This window comes from Netta rufina (assembly GCF_964035555.1).
Source record: "Netta rufina genome assembly, chromosome: 8".
Classification (NCBI taxonomy): Eukaryota; Metazoa; Chordata; class Aves; order Anseriformes; family Anatidae; genus Netta; species Netta rufina.
The window spans coordinates 26,888,837-26,910,732 of record NC_140131.1 but is presented as its reverse complement, the minus strand read 5'-3'; the positions used below and the strand labels follow the sequence as shown (position 1 = coordinate 26,910,732).

Sequence of the window (21,896 nt, the reverse complement as noted above, 5' to 3'; positions counted from 1 at the left end):
TGAACACAAACCAAACTCAGCTTCTTGAGGGGAAACCCTCCTGGGACCAGTCGGTCCTAGTCAGCAGCTTCTCAGATAACTGCTTTTTTGAGTCGTGGCTGAACAGGATCAAAACGTGTGGTAGAGCTTTAGGCCCCTGGGCCACAGGGTAGCACCTGCAAACAGGCACTTCCCAAAGTCCACACTTCTGAACTGCAACAGCAGCAGTTTTGGTAATATTTTGAATTCCATGAGTGACAAAAAATAATAGCAAATTAATTTGACTGCCTGCAAGGAGCTATTTAATACCAATCTCCGATAACTGTACAGCAGAATAGTGGGTTTCTTCTAGATGGTAGTGGTGTTGGGAAGGCCGCAGCAACCTTTTATGCTAATTGGCAGTAAAGCATTTAGAAGTATTTATTAGTGTTTAATTATTTAGAAATCTCTTAATGGCATAAATATCATTTTTAAAAGTTATAAATATTTTCCACCTTGTCCAGCTGAAAAGCTGTTGCTCAGAGGATTTAAATTAAGATCTATTTATGGCAGCCTGCTGATCACAAAATTACTTACCGCTGCTAATGCTCCGGTCTTTTAGATGTCTCCAACACAGAATGTGCTTAGTTTTGACAAATCGGGGGATAGTTTCTCTTTGTTGTATCCATTTTACTCAGATAGAGGTCTTAAAGAGGATTATCACAGAGATGAAGACATTAAAATACATAACTAATCCCAGTTAAATTAATTGTTTTCATACTAACATGTACCGAGGGACTTTTATGTACGGTAAGACATCTTTATGCTGTTTTGATAATGTAAATATGACTTAACATGTAAATTATGTTTAAGATTAATTAGAAACAATTTAAAGCCAAGTTATTGGTAGAGAAAATGGGATCTGACTCTAAGCCTCTGAATCAATAGTCACGTTAAATATTTCAAAATTACATCAATGATTGACATGCCAGGAGGCAGAGGGGAACTTATCTATCAGTCCCATTTGTCTCCCACTCCCTGTACTAGAATTCAGGACATTTATTTTTTTGAGCTTGCATTTCCTCATTATTTTTCCTAATTCCCTCTGCAGAACACTGAACTCCACATTGGTTATTTTGGTGTCATCAAATCATTCATCCCTTAAAAGACAATTGAGTGCTAAAAGAATAAAATAATAATTTGGTTTATTGGAGAGGATGTGCCAAAAGGTTTTTACTGGGAGTCTCATTTGCAGTGCTTTTCTTACACCAGGGTTTCAGCAGAGTTGTGACACTGATGTTATTGCTGGTAACTGTTTAGGTGCAGGAGAGCACTGTCATTCTGACCTGTGTCTTATTATAGTCTGCCATTAACTGGAGTAGTGCCATCTTTCCCAAAAAGCTGTGTGCCCACAGAGATGTAGAGCATCATTCAGTAGCAAGCAAATGCTAATTTTTAGCATTTGCTGTATCCATACAATCTGGGTTACCTGCTCAGAGTCATAAAACATCCTTCCTCCTGTACCCAGGGGCTAGTGGTTCAGAGTAGCTTTTAGTTTTTAACATGAATCACAACAGCCTTACTGTCTGCTTGCGCTGTAAGAAACCAAAGCTATCCCTCAGCAATGCTTAACACATGTCTGCAATCCAATTTATTTGCTATGTTTCAATACCCATGACCTCCCAATGAAGTGGCTTTCACCAAAAAGATGACAGAAGCATATACATCATAGGTATGCGACAGTTTCATGGTGACTGAAGTGACCAGATTTTTCCAGGAAACTTCAGAGAGGTGTGGCTTATGTAATTGTGAGCATTTACTGCAAAAATCAGATTTACACTATTCAAAGTATACGGAACCCTGCTGATCTCACAGCACGTAGAGTTTTCCTAAGGAAAAGAAAATGCCTAAGGTGGCAAGTCCTTGTGTTTGTGTCTGTTATATTAAGTCGAGCTTAAGTAATAAAAAAAAAAAAAAAAAAAGTCTTTTATCTATTCTGCTTAAAACTTATTTTGATTTTGATTTTCACTGTTTTATTCAAAAGGAAGGAATAGAAATAGTAACTGTGAGCTTGAAATCAGGAAAACTGTAACAGGAACTTATTATAGACACGTTTTACAGCATATTTTCAGTTACAGCTACATGTTTTGAATCTTTCAGTTTAACGAGCACTGTTCTGCTTTTCAAATAACGCTTTTTTTTTCCTTAACTTCAAGTCTCAGTGAATTGACCTTGGAGGTCTCTTCCAACCTAGATGATTCTGTGATTCTGTGCTGTAAATTTTAGGATTCATCAGTATTAATAGGAAAGAGAGAGTAACAGGAAAAAGAGTATTTCCCTGTGCAGGTTAGAGGAAGTTGCCTGTGGGGAGGTCAAAGCAAGTACTTAAGTCCTTCTTCTTGTGTTTCATGGGAGTATGCCACAGAGCAGAGCAGTGAGCAAGGTGGAAACTCGTGTTTGAAGCTCATTTCACACAGTGAATGGCACCGAACAGCCTCGTTACCCTGAGGCCTTGAGATGGAGAGAAGCAATAACTGTAATTATAAGAAAAGAAAAAGTTGATTATCATACCAGGGCTTGTTCTATTATCGGGGTAGGTGAGGAGAAGTCTGATTAATGACAATCACAGCTACAGTTATGCCCATAGTCAGTGCTGCTAGATACAGATGTGTGCAACTTTTTCCCCAGCAGTTCTGACCATCAGTGAAAAAAGGCATAGCTTCTTCCGTACTGAAGGCACAGAGAAACATACAGCACAGCAATTGTTCTCCGAAACAAATGTAGAATGAACAAGTAGCAAAATATTAATGTACTGTTGAAAGCCTAAATTAGATGGACATGATTCAGTGCAGCCTACAGGGTCTGATATCTTGGCAACTGATGCAAGATATTCCCAATCTGCAGACAAAATAGCCTTTGTGAAGAAGCAGAAGATTGTAGTGTGCAAGTTAATGTATCAAAAGGCCAGGAAGAGAATAATTCACTTTCACCTTGCTACAGAGGACAAGTAGCGGTAAAAGCTGTGCATTATTGGCAAGCTCTTTTTGTTGCTGTTTTTAACTCTGCCCACAGTTCAGACCTCCAGCCACCTCGGCAGCGTTCCAGCTGGAGCTGCTGACATCTCCCACCTAATCAAGTGGTGGATTATCTTGTCCTGATAAATTGGAGCCTGTGTCTCATGTAAAGTCTTTCCTGAAGTAGTTTGCTACCCTCTAATAAGATGGCAGACATCTGAATCTAGCTCCAGAGCTTGTGGTGCACTGTTTTTTCTAATGACTTTTGGTGCAGAGTGTCAGTGTTTTAAGGGAACACAGTGCTAGGCTGGGAACAGAGTTAAGCATGCTTAATTTCACATCCAGGTGAAAGGAAACATGAAGCTGTACTGGGTATTTTTTCTTAGGGAGTACATAGGGACTACACTGCTGCCTTCAAAACATTTGACCTAATATTACTTCTTTTATTAACTGAGCTCTTGAGGAACTTTCTTGATTTAAAAAGAAATTCTTTCTCATTGTTGCATCTTTCTAAGAGTCAGAGTTACTGAACAATAACACTTTCTTACTCTTCCTGGTCTTTTTGACTAGATTGCTGGTCCGAGTCACCCACACACACTACCAAAACCTTGCCATATAAGCTTGATACAAGGGTAAATAAGTTATTTTCTTTCTCTAAAACATACTGAGGAAAATGTTTACATTACAGAAGCAAAGGTGCTGTATATGTGTGTTTGCATGTATGTTTAGTTTAACACATCAAACAGACAGAATAAATCTAGTTAAGATAAAGATTTACGATAAATCCTTGCAAGCATTCATTTCTTCTTTCTGGGTTTCACTCCTGAAGAAAAAGCAGCAGTTCTCATGCACCACACACAAAACACCTTCATGTGGCACAGTGACTGTACTGTGCCTCTTGTAACGCTGTTTTGCTCTTTTCTAGGGGAATCCCTACATGTGCAATAATGAATGCGATGCGAGTACCCAAGAACTGGCTCATCCTCCGGAACTGATGTTTGATCTTGAAGGAAGGCATCCCTCCACATTTTGGCAGTCCACAACTTGGAAGGATTATCCAAAGCCTCTTCATGTTAATATAACGCTCTCCTGGAACAAAACCATTGAGCTGACAGATAACATAGTTATCACTTTCGAATCTGGCCGTCCAGACCAAATGATCCTGGAGAAATCCCTCGACTATGGACGAACATGGCAGCCCTACCAATATTATGCCACAGACTGCTTAGATGCTTTCCACATGGATCCAAAATCAGTGAGGGATTTATCGCAGCACACAGTCCTAGAAATCATTTGCACAGAAGAATACTCTACTGGGTATATGACAAATAGTAAAATAATCCACTTTGAAATCAAAGATAGATTTGCTTTTTTTGCTGGACCTCGGCTTCATAACATGGCTTCTCTTTATGGCCAGCTTGACACAACCAAGAAGTTACGAGATTTCTTTACCATCACGGATCTGAGGATAAGATTGCTTAGGCCAGCAACTGGAGAAATATACGTAGATGAGCAACACCTGGCACGCTACTTTTATGCAATTTCAGACATAAGGGTATATGGAAGGTAAGAGAATACAAACCTTTAGGAACAGGCACGTGTGTTTGTTTTCAGAGTTTATGCAAAACTGTTTATTTCCCCAGATGTGACAACAGTATCTACCATAACGTGTTCATTGCCAGTCAGGCTCAGTTGGTGTGTTTCTGATAGTACTAGAAGCTTCTGACTCAGTGGTACTAAATTATGGGGGTTTGATGTCACTAGCCTGGGAAGCCCTAGATGTTGGAAAGAGAACAGTATTCACAGTTTCTTACATCAGCTTAGGAATTCACCTTGACATTAGGACACTTTTCAGGACCTCTCTTTCTGTTTTTGTACAGTTGGCACCTAATCTAGTGGCAGTTAACTAAAAGAGAGATTCCGTTCTACTTTTTTTTTCAGGCCTTTGATGCAAGATATGATTGATACAAGAGCCCTTGCGTGGACTAGGGCAAACTGTATACAAACAACAAAGGCAGCAGAGATGAGAGTCCATTCCTTGTACTTTAATTAGCTCTGAAATACAGTGAAGCTGAAGTAGAATGAAAAAACGGACAGTGTTTTGGAGAGCATAAGACTGATTTGAATATAACAAAGATTATTACTCATCTGGGTTTAAGACAGATAATCCCTCTGTGGCAAGCAGTGGCTGGTATCAGGTGTCATAGACCCAAAAATAATATCAATGCAATGACATCCCTATCGGGAAATTTTCTTCCCAACTCAAACTAACAATTGACCGATGACCTCAAGCAGAAGGGTGATATCCTTAACATGTCTTGGATGACAATTTTTTCAGAAGAAACAAATGGGACCTGCTCTATAGTAATTTGCCCAACTCGCAAACATACTTTTTTACTTTTCTATGTACCTTTTATAGAATATTTCAAATCTTCCTTTTTAAAAGCTTTATTTTTTTAAGAGAATCTAGATATCAAAACAAACAGACAAGCTAATGTATCCTGGAAGGCCATGGTATTTTTTCCAGACACACAAATGATAGAAAATTAATAGAGACAGTGATTATTTAAAACACTAGTGGTTTTATTTCTATTAGTCCTGTAGTGAGCTTGCCATTTTCTACCTCTTTTATACAAGCCTTTCAGGTTCCTAAGCATTTCCATGATATACAAATAGATATCTAAAATCAAAATAGAATCAAATTACTCTGAGGTAATCTATTGAAAAATATTCCTCTAAGTTTATACAAAGGAAGAATTGCTGCCACATGCAGACTTGACCGTGTAAGCATTTTTGTAGGACCATAGCTTTTGCATGTAGTTACAATGTTGTGTCCACACCAAATACATATGTGTACATACAGGGTCATTAATTCAAGGTGTAATATTACAAGATAAATATTCCTGTTTTAAGAATTCTTACTGTACTGATCAGTTATACGGTAAATTTATTATTTTTTAGAAGTCTCTTGACAGGACTAAGTAGATCATGGGCAGCTCAAGATAGTGTTTGCAATAGTTTAGTAATACTAAGTATACTTTAGTAATACTAAGTGTGCCCAGTATAGCCAAATTAACAGGTCTGTTCTACTTGATGTGTATCCTTTCTCCATGTAGCTCCAAATAGGTTACATGTAAAGAAGGATTATATCAGAGCTCAGAATGTTAAGTTCCTTACACTTTAAGAAAATGCTGTTCCCCATTTGAAAACCCCAGAATGCTGGAACTTGGTCTGACCTCAATTAGACCATCAGTGCCTTGTGAAGAAAGCATTTAAGGTGCATAAAGGGTGCATTCCATGCAAATTAGAAACAGAAACCTTTCAAACATAATTGGGGTACAGCGATCTCATGACAAATTACTTATAAAAATGAAACATAGCTGTACAGAGAACTTATCTTTTGCTGATGCTCATTGTTTAAATGCTACAGTAATTGGATAGGCATTAAAAGAATCATCTGATATGTAATACTATCTCACAAGATTAGATCCATGTGGGTTCTTATCACTCTTCTGCTAGTGAGAACAGCTCTTTAGGGATCTGGGGTCCTTTCCTTCAATATATAGTGAGCCCTTCTCATTAAATAATTTATGGGCTTGCTTATTGCTAAGTACGCATGCTCTGATTAGTTGTTTGCACCAAAGGCAACGTGCAGTAGGCCACTGTCAGCCAGTTTGGGTTATTTTTAATCTCCTTCCAGAGACTTTATAGGGTCCCCCTGAAGAGTCTCCAAACCAGCATTGCAGTCCGTGCCCTCCCTGGTGTGCCCTGGGCAGTAGCAGTGGGCACTGGAATGTGACTGAAGAGAGGGAGCAAGGGTTACAAGAGGTTTTGTGCCCATTTCTGATTCAGCTGAACTTTCCAGCCCTCGCACATTAATCTAGGATGTTAACTGGAAACCAAGGTATAATAATTTTTTGCCACGGTGGTTCATATTCAAGGCTTTGAGACATAGGTATTTATGTGCTTTATATGTGCATAGGTATTTATGTGCTTTATTAGCTGGACCAGACAGGATTCCATAAGGAGGGAATACAAAGAAACGATGCCAAAGAGCTTGATGTGGTGGGTGAGTGGTGCTAGAAGACACATTTTGAAGCTAGTTCTTTTGCTGGAGAAACATAACCTGTAGGTTAAATATAGTTAAAATCACCAAAGTTCATAATAGCACATTTCTAAAGGCAGCATAAAATTTAACTTTTTCACACTGTATTTTAAGGATGAGTGCCAGTAAAAAACATCTACCTTAAAGCTGCCATATTTAAAGTACAAGATGCTGGGTTAGTTAACACTTAACAATGAATTAAAGGTAGGAGATTTGCCCCAGTTAATATATGGTTTGTTTTGTCATTGCTTTGCACTTTGGTGTGAAATAAGCCTGATGTATGCAGCTTTAGAGATGAAAATCTGTGTGCTCTTGACGAAGGCTTCACCTCCTCTATTACCACTTGTTTATTCATCTTCAATTTACCACTTTCATTGTGTGTTTATTAAGATGATGAGAAAAGGGAAACCTGGCTGTTAGCAATTTCAGCAAGCCCATTGTGCTCACATTATTCAAGAAACCTAATAATCCACGTGAACTAATTCTGACTTACTGATGGTCTGCTTTACTAAATCAGGGTGATTTTTTCTAGTGAATAATGGACGATGTAGTGTGCCAGTACCTTAATTAAAGAGAGCCTCTCTTAGTCTTGATCTCATTTTAATTTACAGGGTAATACTACAATAATATCACTAATGGAAGGTACATTAAAGGGCATCAAGTAGCATTAACTGTATTAAATTATGGCACTTGTGTTAATTAACTGCTGAAGCAAGATGGGCCTAATGGCTAGAAAGGTCGACTAATGCATAAATAAAGTCTTCTGGGATGGGAAACTAGGAACGTGTAGACATTTCCCCCCTCGCCTTGTCTCGCAGCAGAGACTCGGAGGGTACCCCGTGTGGCAACCCCAGGAAGGTTCCTCTCCTCTCACTGCGTGGGGCGACGTTCTGCGGGCGCCGCGTACCCCAGCTGCCATGCGAAGGACAGTGCTGACAGTGAGCTGCAAGGCACAGCGCTCGTTTCATTTTGTAGGAGAAGTTCACTAAAATGCTGATAATAATTCCTTTGAAGTCAGGCAAAAGATTCCTAGCAGATTTTGGATCAGGCTGCTAACGGTTTAACCGCATTCATTCCAAAATGTTTTTGGTGTAACTGTTACATTGTCAATAACGTGCACATTTATGCACCATAAATTACCTATGATTTGGGATGACAGTTTAAAAAAAAAAATGCCCCAGTGGGTTACAGAATGAGTAGCTAGCTAAACCAAAGAAAAATCTCCTCCCATATTGTTCTTTCATGATTAGTTTTTGATCTAAGAGCCAACAGTTTCTTTCTGACACTAGAAGACCCAGCCTCTATACAATGTTATTAAGCCCTTCGGAATTTATTTTTATACTCTTCTCGCCTTGAAGCTTCTGTATTTAAGCTCCAGGGCTTTCTGACCCTGTCTCAGCTACGCTTGCAGTTCCAGCAGTAATAGAAACCTCTAACTCGCAGTACATACGTGAAAAATATCCTCAGTTTTAACAGTTTCTTGCTCTCACATTATCTCTTCTAAATTTAATCCGCCTCAGAATCGGAACAAATTACTCTCAGGGAAAGCATATTTGCTACTTCAGGGCTTGTTTTTTGTTTTGATTTCTGTTTTTTTTGCCTGTTTAGTCAGCCTGCCCTGCAGTCCCCTGTGACGGAGGGGCCCGCTCCCTGCAGACATGTGGCCTCGTGCCCTGGCCGAGCTGTCGTTGCCCCCGAGGCCACCCTTAGCCTGTGCCCGGGGCTGTCCCACGCCACCCCTCCGTGGATGGATTAGCTGGGTTCAAGCTGGTGCACTCTTCTGGCACTCTTTTGATAACACTGAAGTAATGCCCTTCTGTAACATACCCAAAAGCAGACCTTTGCCCTGTGGAAACAATTATACATAGCAGTGCTTTAGCTTTATTTATAACCGAAAACATTTTCATTAACACCCAGCTCAAAACCAGACCGTCATAGGAAGATGTGTCAGCATCATGCTTTCAGCTTTGTTTTGGTTTGGTTTGGTTTTTTTTAATCAAACCAGATACCATTCATGTTTCAAGTATATACTTACTGTACTTGAATACTCCTTTGTTTTACAAGAACAGTTGCATAAGCAGCTTGTTCTCCTTTGAGATTTTCACTAGTATTTGGAGTGAATCTAGCAATTTCTCCAATTAAATTATAAACTCATTAGAGAATAGGGAAGAAAAAGAAACTTGTGTATTTAAGAGCATGTCAATTTATCTTTAACTCCCAAGTGCAATTAGCTTTTTTAATATATCTACTGCGATATGTCACTAAGGAAAATGGTCCTTCACTTTCTGTAAACAAATCTTGGATCATCAGGAATTGAAATAATTAAATGGTTACTGTGTTTATTCACACATTAGCAGTCTCCAATGGTTTAGTCAGTATCGGTGTCCAGGAAAGGTTTTGCTCCTGCTCATGTTCAAATAATATTAAATAATATTTGGTTCCCCCTGCCATCTTGGTGACATAAGTCCTGGCAATCAGCCCAGTCTCGTGGTGACCTGAAGGAATAAGTGGAGGAATAAGTCTGGAAGGCTGACAAGGCCCTTAACTCTGCTATACACTTTTGAAACTAGTGGATTTGAATCACCAGATTTCACTTACCACCTTTCCTCATTTGCATTTGATCATCTTTTTTTGGCCTGTTTTGCAAGATGTCAAGTATTTCTGTACTGATCTCCCTCATCTGTCTTTCAAGGACGCCCCATATCCTGCAGAATCAGTGTGTCTGAGGAGAGGAACCAAGCTTTTTTTGTAGTATAATTCATTTTGCCATTGAACATTAAAGAAGTAGAGATGAAACTCCTGATGAAAGAAATGAGAATTATTTCTGTATTACTTTGTATGCTGAAAAGATATCCAAAGAGCCTTTCTGCATAAATTTGCCGATTCCAAAATCTTGCACAAACTTTCTTCCCTTTAAGCTTTTCATTTCAAAAGATTTCAATTTAATGCAAACACTGAAATAAGCTTAAAGATCTCCTGGATCACATATACAAATGGTCCCTGGCACTGAGATGTCCTTCAGCTTGAACGTAAAGCTAGAGTGGTGCAACATATCATCATGTTCAACGTTTTACATTTCTCAATTGTTCCACGAGTAACAGGAACTACCAATTTGTTGGGTTGGTGTTTGCTTTTTTTTCCACTTTGGTTTGGTTGCTTAATTTAGCATTCTGTTCCCTTCTGCCAGTATCACCAAGGTGAGATTTCCTGCAGTTATTTTTGTCTATTTCTGTACTTAATTACACATGCTTAGGAGCTGATTTTTCCTGGACACTGATCAGCTTATGAAATGTCTCAGAAGGTAGTAGCTGAACCCAGAATAACCATGTGCTTCTTCTTGAAACAGGTGATATTTCTGTTTCTCTGCCAATCTCTTTTGTTAGTTGTCAGAAATGAGACACCATTCACCTGTGATTCAGGGAAATGTTTGAAACTATGAGAGTAGGTCCCAATGAGTTTCACATAGGAGGAGTGAGAGAAAACAAGCGAAGGAAAGGAAGGGAGGAAAGAAAGAAGGAAAGAAAGGGGGAGGACACCAGTGAGGAGGCTGTCGTGGCTTCTATTTAAAATAAAAAGGAAAAAAAAAAAAACAGACCTCTTTTTTCATTCTCTGCCATCTTTAGCTAATAAGGCAGGACAGTTCTGCTAATTTCAGGGGAAGTCTGGTGATGCAGTCACACGGAGACACCTATTCAGAAGACTGGAAAATTAATAATAAAGGCCAAGGGCTTGTAGTCTTGTTCATCTGAACTGTTACATGGGGTCTGTGAACACCCATCCTCTCCTTCGCTCTCGAGTCCTTCTCCAGGATTAATGCACCTCAGCAGTACCAGTGAACCATGCACAAAGGGAATCATCGTGATTCCTACACAATCTCTGAGGGCTGTAATGCAAATGAGTCAGCACCAGAGAGCCTCAATAAAACAGATAAAACATCTTGTTAACTGGGCTGAACAACACGGGAAGTTTTTAACAGCACTGTAATTCTGATTTCATAGAACATGATATGCGAAAGTATGAACAGAGCTACAGGGGAAAAAAAATAAAAAATAAAATAAGAAAAAAGTAAAAAGCAAAGCTCTGAATTTAGCAGGCAGCAGTGTGGTAGGGGAAAAGGAGACAAAGGGTTACACTGCAGGTAGAGTTCCCAAGAGAAAGTCTGGCTGCTGATGCATCAGGAAAGCATAATGTGAGCTGCAGCCCTTTGCAGGAGAGCAGGCCGTGTTCTGGTTAGCTTTGTGGGATGTGGTAAAAATAAAAGGATGCTGAAAGGCAAAAGGCATCCTAATGACATTAGGAGGGAGCAGGAGCTGGAGAACGTCTCGATGTACTACCACTCCCATATGAGACCACTCAAAACCAGACTTCTAATTACTGCAGTCCGTGGAGTTTTTGGAGCTTTTGGAGTTTTAGTCTAACAGCACCCGGTTATTCACTCAGCACTACAGCCCAACTTCTGGCAAGTAACAGTAGCAATTAATAAAAGGAAATATCTCATTGGTATGATCTTTATGTTGGAAATACAGCCATACTCAGGAGTAACAGAGTTCTACTTCACTGATGATTATTTTGACATTTCTCAGGTGATGACCACTATTTTAACATAAGCTTCAAGACAAACAAAAACATTCCAGGAAGAGGCTGATAACCCATCGCCTAAGGCTGTGGTTTAAGGCTGAGAAGGCCTTGGGACATTCTATGGGCAGTGCAACACACATGGTACATACACACGGTACATACACGTGCCGGTATCCCAGCACTGGAGAGCATTTTTCTGAAGTTATACTCTTTCTTTGAACCATTTAGTCTTTCACCCAACTTGATGATTATGCAGATATCAATAGTGGTCTGCTTCTTCCTTGTAAACCTCCTGGAAGACCTTGTGATCAAGTTCTCAATTGCTTTGATTTTCACCCTTAAATCCATTTCTGTCTTTAGATGTGCTGTGCAGTGTCTTTCTTCTCTACCATGCGGAATTCCCGCTTCCACCTATGCAGGCACGCATTGAGCTATAAATGAGCCAGTAGCTGATGTACCAGGATTTATAAAGTACTTGGAAATACACTTAAGAAGGATGGGTAGAGAAGCACAAAGGATTGTTATAATCTGTCCTCCCTGTCCCATCACTCATAAAACAGCATAACAGGAGTACCAGTGTAAGTGTTGATGATAACAGCGCTGTCCTGATGACGGAGGGACACCGTGGCTCGTGTCTAACTGACATCAGTATTTCTGTTACATTGCACATTAAACCTATTAACAACCAAAAAGATAAAATCCGATTACAATAAGGATCTATACGTTGAGATATGCGTCTTCACACTCAACTAATTAGTTGGCACTGACTGTTTTCACTTTGCTCGGTGACATGTGGTATATAAATCATTACAATATGTTAAATGCAAATGGCTGGTAATAGGATAACCATCTGCTCACTGTTGGAAAGTTTGCAGAGGAATGTAGTAAGCTGTACTTCTAATAACGATGCTAAACTCACATCCCTGAAATACCAAATATCTAAAAACAGCTGCCTCCACTGATGCCAACATTACTAATACATCTCTTGCCCTTTTCATTTTCAGAAGTAAACTACATATTGTAAGAGGTAATTTTGTTCTTCAGCATGAACTTGACTTCAAGGCTAGTGCCTGTAACATTAATGTGAACCACCATATCTCGGAGGCTCATCTTTTTCTTAGATTGCGTTGAGTGCTTTTGAGCATCCAATAAATAATCAGGCTGCCCACTCTTCTCAGGACACCTCTTCTTCCACCAATATAATTAAACTTTCTTCCTCCCCTAACCCCTTCTGCCAGGCCCTTTTCCAGGGATGACATGATTTTGTACGTGATAGATTGTTGGCACATTGCTGTCTGCTAACGTATTACTCTAGAGACCATCAAAGAGTGCCTTCCATCTAATAATCTACCATGCCCTACGAGTGTTAAAGATCACCACTGCAAAGAGGGATCAATTATTTTACCACAGACATGTATTATCAGAGGCTGTCACAAACCTTCTTAATGAGCATTTCTGGATACCCAAGTGACAAAGTAATGCATCGGAAAATTAGTAGTGGGACAAGAGTGAAGGACTGCCTGCCAAAGTGGAGGCTGTGCCTTCAAGCTAGAGCAGCTCCTTCTCTCCTTACCCGCTCAGTCATCTGCTGGTCAGGGTCACTATCACAGTGCTTATGTGCTGGCTCCCCCATCAGTAATATATTGCATTATCGCCTATCAGAGAGATTAATATGTTCACATACTGAATTCCCAAGACATGGCTCTCAGCAGTAAAGAAGCCGAGGAATTAATTCAGCTCCCACTGACTGAATGGAAAAGAAGGTTGTGCTTTCATCGTAGTCAGATGCTAGTGCTGCCGTGGCTTTCTTAAGCCACTTTGGGAGGGAGGGGTTGCTGTTTGTTCGGGGGTTACGTCTGCCATGGAGGTGTCTGATTTAAGATTGTGCTGCTAGGGAAGCACCTGCAGGGGAAGAGGCTGCAGGAGAGCTCATTAGCCCGGCAGTTTCTCAGCCCCTGGATGAATTACACAAGAAGATGCTTGCTCTACAGGGTCTCAGAAACCTGCGGCTTATTGTAGGTATGCTGTCCTGCAAAGCTACCCAAGTTTAAAGAAATGTTAAAGGGAGACGTTTCTGTGCTAACACGTTTTCCTTTGTTGCCTCGCAGAAAAAAGGAGCTGTCTGAAGGCAGCACGAATTTGGTGACTCCATTTTGATTCACAATGAACACTTGCCTGTTTCAAAATGGGGTGTCTGCACTTTAAAGTTATCTAGAGCATTTATAGACAGAGCTGGTGGGATGAGTAGCACTTTATAATACCTCAAAGGCATGGTGCCAGCGCTGGGAATTTGATAAGCTGGGGTCCTCAATTGGATTCCAGCAATGGTCACAAGTTTTAGGAAGCTCTCATTTTAAATTGCAAGCAGGGGAAAAACAGGATTCTTTCTCTTTAATTGCATTAGTTTTATTGAACTGAAGCATTGCTTCAGTTCCCAGAATGCTTTATATATATTTTAATGCAAGTTACCAGAGACAGAACAGTAGCAGGACTGTTTATTGTTTCTGACTTTTATATTTGGTAAAACTGATGTTATTCATTTTCCCATTTAACTCTCTCGTGCATTAAGAATCTTTAATTTGGGGGATGGTGTTTATCAAAGTCATTATAAACATATTAATTTCGACTTCTTTGATTTGGTGATACTTCTATATCGTTTTTGTTCAGTCCTGTTCAGAACAGCCAGGCCAAGCCAGGCAAACATGAACTGGACTCCAGGAACCTTCTGGTAGCCCTGTGTGCGAGAGAGGGAACATTAAATTCACGCCATCGGTAGACGAGCCTTTAGGTTTTATTTGACGTATGCTGCTAGCATTCACTGTGACACAAATGTCCTGGCAATCGGATGCTTTCCATCTGTTGTTTTGGGGGAAGAGGGAGGGTCATTTGAGAGGTCTGAGGTTTTTTTAGCCTTGCATACCTTGGCAGCATTTCTATAGCCTCATCACATTTTAATTGGCTCTAGATCTTCTCATTATACTTATTGAACTGTGGGGCGATTCTCCCTTGCTTAGAGCTAGGGTTGTGGATTTTGCCACGTAAGCACAATCAGGAATTGACTTGAAAGAACATTTCAAAACGTTATCATCTCCCCCCATCAGAGCACAGCACAGCAGTTCCCCTGCCCTTCAGCACAGCAGGGGGAGAGGAGCGGGCAGGAACAAGGTGCAGAGAAGGCAGGTGGGACAGGGGACAGAGCTGCGATATGAGAAGGCATCTGTTTTGTCGGTGACCCACTTTGGGAAACCCTCCTTCCGCACCACACATAGCTCCAGCTGCTCATTTCTAACCGTTTTCACTTTTCTCTGTGGTGATCAGCACTCCTTCAGTGGTATCACATGGGAAATCGCTGCCCGTGTGGCTCAAAAGAGGCGTGGAAACCTTCATCAGGAGAAGTAAAAATGAGACGTGAGGAGCAGAGAAGGAAAGACAGGAACATCTCAATTTTCAGTGATAAATAAACCTTTTATTCTTTGTCAATGCAGAAAATTGCTTGTCATTTAACAGGCATCATTAAAGACACTGTGCTTATGGAACCATGCCTTCTTTCCTTTGAATGCTCCTAAAATAATTCTTCCAGCAGGACAGCAAAACAGCAAGGAGCCAGTTACATTTTTAATCACTCATGTCCCATAGGAATTGCAGCCTGCCAGCAAGGGCAGCTCTTTCCCCTTTGCAACACAGGAAAAGAATTGAAAGATGGGAAGCTGGGTTCCAGAATGGTTTGTTACAGCTATTAATGAGCTAAAGATCAAAAAATCTGAGCGTCATTAACTGCTAATGTTCTGCCACTGAAAATGTTTAACCCAATCCACAAGCTAGATGTGAAAAAGTGGATTTCATCCCCTTTTTCCATTTTTTTTCTTCAGAATCGTGAATGGGGACTAGAGAAACAGTTGAATGAAGAGAACAGAGAAGTATAACAACTTTATATTTCGCTTCCACTGTACATATCTCATAAGGAGTTTTAATACTGCAGAGTCCTTCCCCACCCAGACCAGATAGCAGTATTTTACCTTCCCATCAGTTAGCCACTGCAGAGGTAACCTTCAACGTGGTGATTCTTCCCTGGATTCGTCCTTTCATGTGAATGATGTGTACGAACATCACATCTCAGATTTGGTATCTTAAAATATACCTCTAGAATTTTTGTCTTTGTTTGTTTTTACAGATACAGAGTCACTATATTGAGAGATCAGATTTTGCAATTTCTCTTCATTTCAATGGCTACTTTTTGAGTATAGTGCAGGCTTTGGGTTTTGTGGTATATATGTTTGCTTGCCTGTTAATGCTTCATAAAATATACATGCATTAAATAGGAGAGATGCAGTAGAGTGATACCACCAGAATGACAAACGGTTGCAAGTCAATTCCAGAAGGATACGCTTTTAACACAGTTCATAGTCTCCTCACTGTGTGGTCATACGCAGGTTTTGACTAACAAATGCAGTTAATGTATAACTGACATTCAGCCTGCCTGTGAGTGGTGGAGAGGAGAGATTTATGCTCTGCTTCCTCCCCGGGAACAGCTTCTGCAATTTAACGCGGGCTGACTGTGCTGTAACAGAAGAGAAGCCTTTTTGAGAATCGTGCAGGTATTGCTGCAATACCAACGTAATTAATGGAACATAAAGCCCAGTCTCAATGCCCCATACCCAGGCGCTTCACCATAATTCATAACACACAACATGTGTACTTCTTTATATCCTCATACACTTAGCACATTAAAAAAAAAAAAAAAAAACAGCTGCTATAATTGCATTAGGCAAGCAGGACAGGTGTGAGGAGCAGGTGAGGCTTCATCCTAAGAAACTCAAAGGCAGCAGCCAAGAGCATTCGTCCAGCCTCGCATCCACACGAGCAGGTGCCAATAAAGCAGAGAGCGGGCGATGGCTGTTCTGACATGGGTTTTGCTGGGGTTCTCAATCTACAGTGCATTTAACTTGAGAGGAGCCTGTTACAAACTAAGACCATTTGAAAAAAAAATAATAATAATAGTTCTTAATCTTCAGGGGTAGGCTCAGCACCCAAAAACCCAGAGATTATCATGGAGGAGTAAAACTGAAACGAAACACAAGTGTTTTCCATAGAAGAAGAATGGAATTAAGATGTATTCTGAAAGACACAGTCAGCTTCTCTTACATGAAGTTTGGACAGATGCCAGAAGCTTGTTCCCTCTGTGATATGATTATATGGCCACTAAGTCATTTGGTTCAGCCAATTTGCTGTATATCATGATAAAACTGCATATAGCATAAAACCCACAAAGTTCTGCCCTTTCCCTCTCCTGAGGTTTTCTGCGCAACGTGAAAGCAGAGAATAGTTCTAACAAGACCTGGGTGTACTCCTGTGTAATCCTCCCCTCCTGGCTCGTGTAGGTCACTAGGCGGAGATGCTGAGCACATACAGGAATAGATGAGGAAAGACGAGGAGAAGTAATGGTGGTGACAGGAGGTCATGACTGCTGTGAGCACCATCCTAAATCCCAGTGGAACTGTCTCCTTCCTCCTCCTTTGCAGCTCTCAGTGTTTGGCAGCGAGAACACTAGCACTGGAATACATCAGACACAAACACCAACTCCTTCATCCCCAGGAGGATTGCTTATGAAAATATTTCCTAATAATGTGGCTATTATCCTTTTCTTTTTCTTTGTTTTTACTGGCATAATTCAGAAGCTTTCTGATAATTATGTCCGCGTTCATTAAGGATAAAGCTCTGCAATGCAAGAGTTGTTGTTAGGGCCTCACAATGCACCTTGCCTCTTCCCACTAGTCAGGTCTTCAGGGCAAATCCCTCTTCTGCTTTTCACTGGATGGCAGCTTTCTGCCAGTGTGCAAACAAAAAATGAACAGCGGTCTTCTTAACACTACGGTCTGAAGAAAGCCATAATGCCAGAAGCTATCATTCACTATTTGACCATGCCCCAACAGGATCCTCTCCTTAGTACATCTTTCTAGATCTACTCCTCACAATATACTGCTGCTTTACAAATGGGTGCAGGTAGGCATCCCGGTATTAACGACAATTATTTTTTTCTTCATATCTAGGTTCTTCCTCTGCTTACATCTACTAGTTCTCTGGTACCGTTCATTAGAGCTACGTGTTGTTTATTTTATTTTATTATGCGTATATGTATACACATACATTTTGCTTCCAGTTTAGCTCAAATATACTGTGAGAACAGAAACAGCCGATACATTTTCCACTGGAGTTTGAGGCTGAGGAAGCCTGCATAACATTTCAGGGAAAAGGATAAAAGTGCAATGGTTGATTCTTCAGTATAAATACACACTGATTGTTTTTTGTCAGCAGTATTTCAGCTTGCCCTATGACAAACTTACATTACTCATAACTTGCAATCTATTCCTTAACTTTTCAGTTGTAGTTGTTTCCTGGGGAGAGGGGGGAAGAGAGAGAATGTGCAGAATGTGAAGGGAAGTATTGATTTGAGATATTTAAAATGTAAATTAAGTTGTTTAGTTCTTCTACTATATCAAATATTGCAGTCATTGGATCAAATTCAAACTTCTCTGTCCAAAACGTGCTCCTGACCCCTCTGTTTTCAGTTCAGTTTTGCTCCAGCTTCTTTCTTAACATTCTTTGATTTACCCAAAATTTATTAAACAAACATGGATAATAAATATTTCAGCGCACTTGAAGGCCAAAAACAATCGCTGTTTTATTCAAATCTGACATTAGGTCACAGCCTTAAGTCCCTGCTTTGAAACTACAGGTCCTTTGTCACTTAAATTTCAGGAATAATATCAAAGCAGTATCATTAACCTCATTTCACACAGACCTGCACTGTCTCCTGTCCCATGGCACGTGAATCTGGGGCAAGGGCAAGTCCTAAACCCACGGGCAGAACTGTTCTGGCACTGGAGGAAAAGCGGTCAGCACTGGTGGTGGTACTGCAAGCAGCAGGTGTACATGTGTGCCCACGTGAGCCTCCTGCTCATTGCTCCAAGGCCAACGCCAGAAGCCAGGTCTCCTCTCCCATTCCCTACCTGAGGTCTGTGCGCTCCTTTCCAGCTGCATCTAATAAATGAACGGGACTGCCTAGCTCTGGCCACCCACCTGTGAGGAGACCAGGTTATCCATTAGGAGCTGTACCCACAGACCACCTCTTACACTACTACATTCACGTTTACCATTGGTAAAAAGCCATTAAATTTGACCCATGGTACCATCTATCTCAATCTTTCTAGTGCTAAAGAGCATTTGTAGTTTTCTCACTGACTTTAATAACACATAATAAAATGTTTGCAGAACCTAGACAATGTAAGGACTTCACCACAACACTAACTATTGTCTATAATTAAGTAGTAATCATAGGGTATTTTTGAAAAAGAAAACAAACTTTCAGCTATATAGAGTTTGCAACTGAAATACAGTAGGTGAAATAATTGTTTTCCAAAATCAAAAACAGAAGATGCAGTTAGAACTTTATTTCCTAAATAGTTTAAAATTAGTCCCATTAAATTAATTTGACTGCGCTCTATATTTATACCAACAGGGCTAGAGATAAGATGGCCCGGTAGCTCTTTTTCAGTAAGTTAGCCATGGCAGGCTGAGTTGCTTTTGGCATACTTCAAGCACTATGCACAGACACAAACCACTCACTTCTCATCTAGTTTTCTTCAGCAGCAGAAAGAACAGGTATTTGGAAGTAGAAATTATTCACAAGAGCAACTTCTGTCAGGGATGGCTAAAAGTATCTTCAGAATTCAACCCACATTAATAAATACTTTTGACTAATTTTATTTATTTTTTTTTTTTGAAACCTCAGAAAAGGCACAATTTTTCCTTTAGAAATGTTTTTGTTCAAAAAAATGTCAAAAATAATTTCTGAAAAGAGATTTTAAACCTGAAAATAAAACCACACATTTCATTTGACACAAGTGATTTTTTCCCCCCAGTTTTTTTTTCAGTTCAGCCAGTGAACTGAATAATCAATTATTCGCACAGCCCTACTGGCAAATAATTCTTATCACAATAATTCCAGAGGGAATTATACTGTGACAAGGAGCTTATATTGTATGGAATTTAAAAGTTTGAAAATGGAGGCTAGCATGATAAACAAGGAGAAATGTTCTGTTCAGTTTGGGCGCTTTTCTCTTTCAAATTGTGACCTCCAATCGCGATGAAACTAAGAAGAAGAGGAAAAAAAAAAAAAAAAAAAAGAGAGAGGGAGAAAAAAAATATCTCTCTATATTTTCAAGTAGATTTGGAGTGTCCATTTTGGAAACAGTAAGAAGCATCCACTTCCCATTTATTTTAAATGGGGCGCAAGTCCCAAGCATTTTGAAAGTCAACCCTAATGTAACTCAAGAAAACACCAGAACAAAACCACTTTTGAAATATTTAGTCAGGTTCATTTGCTCTGAACAGTTAGTTTTACAGCCTGCTGCTTTGATAGTTTATTCATGAATATCTCAGAACACACTCTACAGAGGAACATAGGTACTTCGAAAAAGAATAGGTGCTTTTGAAAAGAATGTAGGTGCCTTATAATTATCCCTAAAGTTAAAGTTCAGCAACGTGATTTTTCAAAAAGAGATCAATTAACCTGCCCATGTAGCAAGTTCTTTCTTCTCCTTACCCTTTATGAGAAGCATCAGACTGAGCTCCCGTCAGAACACAGCGGAGAACAATAGTTGGGATGCTGCAGCTCTTGCACGGAGCAACCTGCCAGGTACTTTTCTCCTTCTGGTAACGCACAGCAATGGCAGCACTGCAGAGGGAGAGATGCAATTTTAATCCTTAAATGCAACTAACACCTAGCAGTAACATCAATGACCAGAAGCGGAACAGCAAAACTCTGGGGCAGGGGGGCCAGCAGGGCAAATGTTACCTGTATAAGAAGGTGTGCTTCAGAGTGATTGCAGTGTTGTGTCTTGGCCAGTGGTTTCTGTACAGAGGAAGAGAAGGTGTAAGCCTAAAAAGAGGAATATGAAGCTACTTCTCAGATTCAAGTGTTAGTTTTAGGCTAATCTGTGTATGTACAATACAAAAATAGTTTATATATTTATCATTTTAAAATATCTACCAAGAGTGCAGGTCACCCAGTCGTATGCCAAAAGTGTCATGTCAGGACTCTGAGGAGTCTCAGAAGAGAACAAAATAAATTCCATTGCTGCTAAGCTCTCGGTTATCCTGGTGGCTTTCCCAAATGTCCTGTCAGTGCACAGACATCTCATAGTGACATTGAAATTAAAGTCTGCTTTTAGTGATATTTCTTTACCTTCCCCCACACACCTCCTATAAAAAGATAAAAGAAGGAAGTCTGATTTTGATGTACATTTCTTTTTAAAGCACTGGAGTTCTAGGCTTTTTAAGGACTTTTAAGTTATGCATGACTATATTTATTACCAGGACTTAATTGGAACGAGAACATGGCCTTTGCTCTTTACATGTGTTTTATTGCTAGTTTGTGCGCATTGTTGGTAAACACAGAGCAAACTTGGCCAGAATATTTAGGAAGAAGAAAAATAAGAAACAAGACTATATTGCTTTCCTTTTCTTTTTGGAGACAAGTCTGACTCCTTTCTGGCAGCTTTCAAAAAGAGATAAGTGGGGTCTCCTGATCGAGCTCTAAGCTTCACCGCAGTCCCCCAGCCCTCGCTCCAGCTCCACTTTCCTGTCCCAGCCAGGCAGACGCAGCTCGAGCACCGCTGTGAGCTCTCTGGGCAGGATTAGTCACCTCCAGCAAATGATGCGACTGTGCAGTTGCTTTTCGCTGAATTAGGACTCATTTTCTCCATATAAACACTGTTCTCTGTGTTGGTTTTGAAATGGAGGCAGAAGTCTCCTCAGGGTTTTGTTGCTTGAGTAAAATTCTCTCTCCTCCGCACATGAACGTGAAATAAGAGCTCCGAAGTGGAGCTGGTCGCAGCAGGTGCCTATCAGAGAAAGCCCAGGGGAGAACACCCCTCACAAAACCCTGGTACCGGGACCAGCAGGAAGGCCTTTCCTCTTGCTGACCATGGCGCAATGCAGACTGAGCTACTCCTTGCACCAGAGCTCTCCGAGGGGTCTCATTTTGCCAAGTGAAGCCCAGCATTCGATGGCACGAGTGCGTGGGGTGGGTTCGGCACCCTGCAGGCACCTCATATCCCTGCACGCAGGGCCCCTGCCCTAATTGCTGCTGGCCCTGCAGGGGGGCAGCCTGAGCCCCGCCAGCACTCGCTCCTGCAGGGGGCACCCAGCAAGGGACGGCAGTCCCCAGGGTCGCTGATTTA

At 40.5% G+C, this 21,896-nt stretch overlaps 1 protein-coding gene across 2 annotated transcripts in view; it reads left to right on the top strand.

The window, feature by feature from the left end:
• Positions 1–21,896, top strand: part of NTNG1 (netrin G1) — a gene marked incomplete at both ends in the record, with an annotated part of 148,995 nt that overhangs the window by 57,266 nt on the left and 69,833 nt on the right. For both annotated transcript variants that reach the window (XM_084290749.1, XM_084290748.1), the window contains one exon: positions 3,898–4,538. In XM_084290749.1, the coding sequence (XP_084146875.1) occupies positions 3,898–4,538 (641 nt within the window). The remainder of the gene's footprint in view (positions 1–3,897; positions 4,539–21,896) is intronic.